This window comes from Agelaius tricolor, unplaced genomic scaffold (assembly GCF_023055355.1).
Source record: "Agelaius tricolor isolate 1412-34295 unplaced genomic scaffold, bAgeTri1.0.p SCAF_21, whole genome shotgun sequence".
Lineage (NCBI taxonomy): Eukaryota > Metazoa > Chordata > Aves > Passeriformes > Icteridae > Agelaius > Agelaius tricolor.
The window spans coordinates 1296727-1303520 of NW_027269281.1; the positions used below are offsets into that span (position 1 = coordinate 1296727).

Consider the following 6794-nt stretch of genomic DNA (forward strand, 5'->3'; position numbering starts at 1 on the left):
TAACTTTCTAAAAATGTTTCATCCAGCTGCAAAGTTCTTCTATCCCTCCTCTCTCGGTCTCCTTGGTTACAGCCTTGGAGAGAGCTCCTTATCAGTTTCTTCTTACTTCTCAGCTTCTTCTCGCTCCTTTAGCTAACAGGCCCGCTGTTAGCCCCTCCCACAATTCCCCCTTTTTGTTTTTGGACTGTAAATACAGCTGCTTTGGATTTTTGCAGGGCCCTTTGCAAAAATCCCAGCAGAGAGGGGACACGCAAAACCACAATCACAACCATCAACAAAATTCCCACTCTTAATACAATCATTCCTGTCCTTCATCCATCTTTGAGTACTGATATATGGTCTTAGCCGGTGTCATCCGCACATTCTGCTTCAACTGCGGAACCATCCATCCTGTCCTTTCCTGCACGTTCTAGGTAAGGTTTAACACAGCGAGCAGGAACCCATCGAGGACCATTATCTGTCAAAACACAAGCATAACCCCTCCCCCAGGTTATTAGTTCCACTGGGCCAGACCATATACCAGTAATCAAATCCTTAACCCATACCTTAACATTTCTACGGAAATCTGGTTGCTTAGAATTCAAAGAAGAAAAATGGTAAAATATTGGAGATAACTGTGAATCAGGTAGGGGACGCAAAAAGTTTAACACATAAACAGCTTTATCTAATCTCACTTGAGGTGACTCCTGTTGCATTCCCCCTTTTTGTCTTTGAACCTGACGTTTAAGAAATCCGTGAGCTCTTTCAATAATTGCTTGGCCCGTGGGGACATGTGGAATGCCTGTAGAATGCTCAATGCCCCAAGCATGAAAGAATGCTTGCATTTTCTGCGGAAGCATATGCTGGGCCATTATCTGTTTTTATGTGACACGGAACACCTAGAATAGAAAAGGCATGATAAAAATGACGAATAGCATCACGAGTTTTTTCTCCTGTGAATGCTGAAGCAACCATTGCATGAGAAAAAGTATCAACTGTAACATGAACATACTTAAAGCAACCAAATTCTGGTATTTTAGTAACATCAGTTTGCCATTCTTCTAACGCAGAAAGGCCCCTAGGGTTGGTGCCATAATACTGAGTGACATGAGTCATGTGACAGTCAGGACAAGAAGAAAGGATTGATTTTGCTTCACCAGAAGACAATTTGAATTGCTGCTGTAAAGCTTGAGCACTCTGATGAAAAAATGGATGAGATAAAATTGCCTGCTGCAACACATTGGGTACAGTTTTGATTGCAGCAGCAGCTACTAGAGAATCAACATAGGCATTGCCTTCAACAAAAAATCCTGGTAATGATGTATGGCTGTGAATGTGCATGATGAAGTAAGGATGTTTTCGAGCGCCAAAAACTGTCCATAGCTTTACTAACATATTAAACAATGGCTTCTCTTGAACATTATACAACACTGCTTGATCTAAATGCTTAACCAAATTGGCAACATAAATGGAATCGGTAACTATATTTACAAGACCAGGAAACAAAGTAAAAGCCAAAAGAACAGCAGAAAGTTCAACCAGTTGAGGAGATCCCTGCTGAATCATTGTCTCATATTCCCAGTGATCATCCTTTCTCCAAGCCACAGCTGCTTTTCCGGTTTTCCCGGATCCATCTGTAAAAACCGTTATACCTTCCACTGGAACAGGAGAACAAATTTGTTTCCCCTCAAAAGGAATCTCTTTAGTCAGTGTTAGAACAGGATGAGAAGGCAAATGGTATGCGATCTGGCCTGTAAAACAAGATAAGGCAGACTGCAATTCATGATTATTTTGAAAGCACCATTCAAAATACCACTGTTGTACAGGTATCACAATGGTCACAGGGTCATGTCCCAAAATCTCATGACAACGTCTGCGGCCCTTGATGATAATGTCTGCAAAAAGCTCATAAAGTCCTGGAGCTGTTTTCTGAGATCTGAAAGATAAAAATATCCATTCCAGAATATGCAGTTGATCTTCCCAATTATCATTCCATTGACACAGTGTCCCACATGGTATTTCATGGTCTTTCAAAATAAACAATTGAACACCAACAGAGATATCTATCCTGTTAACAAATTTGTGTGCTAGGGCTAATTCTATTTCTTCTAGGGTCTTTTTTGCTGCTGAGGTCAATTGCCTCCTATCAGTAGAGGAGGTGATTCCTGACAGCAAATCAAACAATGGCTGCATCTGATGATTAGTTATACCTAAATATGATCGAATCCAACCTATCAAACCAACCAATTTCTGTACATCGGTAGCAGTTTTAACATCAATGTCTAACTTTACAGGTTGAGGCATAACTTGAGTGTTGGTCACCAACATACCTAGATATTTCCAAGGCATGTGTTCCTGCACTTTCTCTGGAGCAATGATCAGGCCAAAAGCCTTCAAATTTGTCACAGCACATTAAGAGCTGATAACTGTTGTTTGTTGTCAGATGCCAACAAGATATCATCCATGTAGTGATAACAGTAGCAATTTTTAAATTGCTCCCGCACTTTTGACAAGGCCTGTGCCACAAACCATTGACAAATAGTTGGCGAATTTTTCATGCCTTGCGGAAGTACCGTCCATTGATATCTTTTATCAGGTTCCGCATGATTTATAGAAGGCACAGTGAAAGCGAATTTTTCTTTGTCCTGCTCAGCCAATGGAATAGTGAAGAAACAATCTTTCAGATCAATGATAACTATTTGCCATTCCTGTGGAATCATTGTGGGTGTAGGAAGGCCTGGTTGTAAAGCTCCCATTGTTGCCATTACAGCATTTATCTGCCGTAAATCATGTAAAAGTCTCCATTTTCCCGATTTCTTTTTTATTACAAAAACAGGGGTATTCCAGGGACTGAATGATTCCTCGATATGTCCTGCTTGCAATTGTTCTGTGACTAATTCTTGCAGGGCAGTAAGCTTTTCAGTAGTAAGGGGCCACTGGCGAACCCAGACAGGCTTATCTGTCAACCATGTCAGGGCCACAACTGGACGTTCATTGCCCTGCATCACAGTGGCCCCCATTAAAAATCCGTAGTAATTTTGACACCCCATTGAGATAAGCAATCTCGTCCCCACAAACTCTGAGGAGCATCGGCAACATAGGGTCTGATGTTAGCTTGTTGGCCATCAGGATGTTTCACATTAATTACAATGGCTGACAGGCCACCTATTGTAGCACCACCCAACCCCAGGAGTCCAAAACTTGCATGAGTGAGAGGCCACGATTGAGGCCAGCAAAGTCACGAGAGTATTGTGACATCTGCTCCAGTGTCAATCAAACCTGTTACTGATATAGTTCCTGGATGACATCCACTGGCAGTGAGAGTGCATGTCTTTTCTGGACGGCTCTCCATTACTTTCTCAGTCCAGAACACTTGAGGTACTCCTGTTGATCCAAAACTTCCTGCGCCGCGACTTCGGTCCACTGTATTTGGAACAAAACTTACAAAAGGTACAATTTGAGCAATGCAGGTTCCTTTCTGAATAGTGACAGGAGGGTCATCAATGGATACCATGGCATGAATCTGTCCTAAATAATCAGCATCAATAAGCCCTAGATGCACATGAATACCTCTAAGTGTAGTACTTGACCTCCCTATTAAAAACGCACTCAATCCCCGTCCTATTGGACCATAGGCATTGAGGGGCACTTTACATATTTCTTTTGTCAGAATGGTTACTGTGTCAGCGGTGGGTATATCAATCCCTGCAGACCCGCTTGTTGCCCCTGAGTATTGCTCGCAAATGGGTAGCTTTGCAGTGCTGGGAAGGCCCGCATTTGCTGTTGTGGTGGTTGTTGTTGTTGGGGTATTTGTTTCCCCACGCGCCCCTTCGCGCTCCTCTTTGGGTTTCCCGGCAATAGCTGACCATTTGCATGATATTTACTCCTGCACTGTTTAGCATAGTGCCCAAGTTTAGCACAGCGATTGCACACAACATCGCTGCTTGCACTTGGCTTAAATGTTGTTTTCCGGACAACATTTGACACTGTGGTACACTGTGACCTTACGTGCCCTTGTTGTCCACAATTATGGCATTTTGCTGAAGGTCTTAGCACTGCAGCAAGAGCTGCCATTTTATGCTCAACTGAACCAACTTTTGAGCAAGCAGTAACCATTTCAGACAAGGTGGGTTCCCCAGGTAAAGTATCAATAATCTTTCTGCAATCTGGGTTTGCATTTTCTTTAGCCAATTGTATGCACAATTTGTCTGGCAGAGTTTCATCTTCTACCTGTTTCTCAATAGCTGCAGCAAGTTTTTCTGCAAATTGCAAAAATGGTTCTCTCGTCCCTTGCTGTATAGTGACATATTTCTGTTTTGGAGCTGCCATTTCCATTGTTTTAGTTAAGGCACTCATGCCAATTTGTTGAGCTTGTGCCAAAATTGAAGGATCCCACCTTGCCTGTAAATCTGGATTGGCAAAAGGCCCAGTGCCCAGTAGGGCATCAACACCCACAGCATGACGAGGGTCGTGTTGAGGCAACTGCATATTTGTTAAAGCGGTGCGTTCAGCCGCTCGCCTCCAAGTTTCTTGAAATACACCGTATTGTACTGGCTGGAATAGAATTGTAGCAAGATGCGCGATGTCGTAAGGTGAAAGCAAATCTGCATTAATCACACGTATTAATTGCATTACCTCTGAGGAATTAATACCGTACTGAGCCACTTTCGATTGGAGGTCTTGCACAACCCTCCAGGCAAAGACGTGATGACTGTCATCCTGCCCTGTTCCAGGAGCTGCTTTAAAGACTGGAAAAGCCATAGGGTTATCACAAGCAACCTTTGCATTGGCACTGTTCTCCTGAGGTACTCTTGGAGCACCTAACCTTTCTATGGTGTCCCAATTCTTTTCTTCAACTGCTTTCCTCCTAACAAATTCCCAAAACTCCTGAGGGTGTCGAGGAAGCACAGTTACTTGACATGGAGGCAAAGTCCATGGGGCAGCAAGGCTAGAGCTCTTTGGAGGTAAAGAGACCAGAGCTCCTTGCCCCAACTCAGATGTTACTGCAGGCGACTCATCACTTGCTTCGCTGCTGCTGTCACTGTCAGGTAACGGAGGATACGGCCTCGCAGGTTGTTCAAGCCGCTCAGACGGGAGCGGGGGGGCGGACGGCTGGACTAGAGCAGAGGGAAGCGGGGGGGCAGATGGCTGGGTTTGTCTCTCTGCTAAAGACATTTCAGCTAACTGGCATAGCGGTGTAGTATATACAGGCACCATTGCGAGCTGCTGTGCAGGTGTGAGATAAGGAGGTTTAGGGGTCTGATAAGAGGATGCTACGGCAGGTTGCCCAGAAGTTTTGGCAGCTTTCCCAGAAGCCTTGGCAGCTTTCCCAGAAGCTCTGGCACCTTTCCCGGAAGCTTTGGCAGCCTTCCCGGAAGCTTTGGCAGCTTGCCCAGAAGCTTTGGCAGCTTTCCCGGAAGCTTTGGCAGCTTGCCAGGTAACTTGCATGGCACCCGGACTTTCTTCAAGTTCCCCATCAGAGGCCCCCTCTGCCTCATCCCCCCCGTCAGGTTCTGTTATCAGCCCCAACTCTTCGTCCGCATCCCGCTCTGCTTGTTCTCGCTCTGTTTTCCATTCCTTTAATGCCTCAAAGAGCGATTCCCAAGTAACTGCTAGATCGACAACCGTTTTATCTCCCGTTCGAATGACTTCCCACAGTCTGTCCCCGACTTTTTTCCATGCCTTAACACTAAAAGCTGTGTGGGGATCAGTGCCAAAATTCTGTGATTTAGCCCACAGCAGTATATTTCGAAGGGCATAGTCTGACGTATTAATTCCCTTATTTCTTAACAAAACTTTCCATGTAGCCAGAACATTTTCTTCCTCTTTAGTTAAATTATGTCCCATTATTACTAGTTGGTGGCTCACCTTCTTCCAGGTGTCTTGATTGGAGAAAATCAGGTCCAGACCTCCCTGTGGCTTCCACCTGCCACTCTCAGCTGCACCAACGCTGCCTCCCCCACTACGTCCCAGTGGGTCACGGTTGCCAGTTGCTAGGACCTCGTATGGGCCCCCACCGACTTCTTATCACGTCGGGGTCACCAAATGTCGCTGTCGAGGCGGTCACGACATAAAGCAGAGACCACAAGCAGTCTCAGTTGGCAACACTTTATTATTGAATATGGCTGATTTTTATACACTTTCCAGTTGTTTATCCTTCTTCTATCTTTACTATTGGCCACAATAGATCAACATAATACTATTGGTGAAAAGTTATGGTGACTTAATTAACTTTCTAAAAATGTTTCATCCAGCTGCAAAGTTCTTCTATCTTTCTTCTCTCGGTCTCCTTGGTTACAGCCTTGGAGAGAGCTCCTTATCAGTTTCTTCTTACTTCTCAGCTTCTTCTCGCTCCTTTAGCTAACAGGCCCGCTGTTAGCCCCTTCCACATAATTATACAATATAAAAGCAATAACTAAATAGCTAAAACCACTTGATTCTTAAATGTGCAGCCACATATGGTTGCTTGGCTTGCAGGAATCGTATAGTGCTTTGGGAATTCCATGGTAAAGATATACTTTATAAGGAAAAGTTCACCCAGAGGTCACAGAGGAAGGCTGTAACAACAATCCCTAAACTCGCAAGAATTGCTTAGGCTTGCAGGAATCGTATAGTGTTCTGAAAATTCCACTGTATAGGTATGCCTTATAAGGAAAAGTTCACTCAGCGGTTAAAAGAGGAAGACTTGGAGCCTTCATCCCACGACCACCAGAAGGCAGAAAAAGACCCCCTAGCAACTGAACGAGCAAGCGCAAAAGACAGACCACGTCATTCCTGGACCCGGGAGAAGAAGGCAATAAAAGGTGAACTTTGGG

The 6794-nt window shown here is 44.4% G+C and overlaps 1 protein-coding gene across 1 annotated transcript; it reads right to left on the reverse strand.

Moving 5' to 3' along the window:
• Positions 1-3654: 3654 nt before the first annotated feature.
• Positions 3655-5826, reverse strand: LOC139598942 (endogenous retrovirus group K member 5 Gag polyprotein-like). The gene has a single exon (XM_071445872.1). It carries the CDS (start codon positions 5824-5826, stop codon positions 3655-3657), a length of 2172 nt encoding a protein of 723 aa, XP_071301973.1.
• Between the last annotated feature and the right edge of the window lie 968 nt (positions 5827-6794).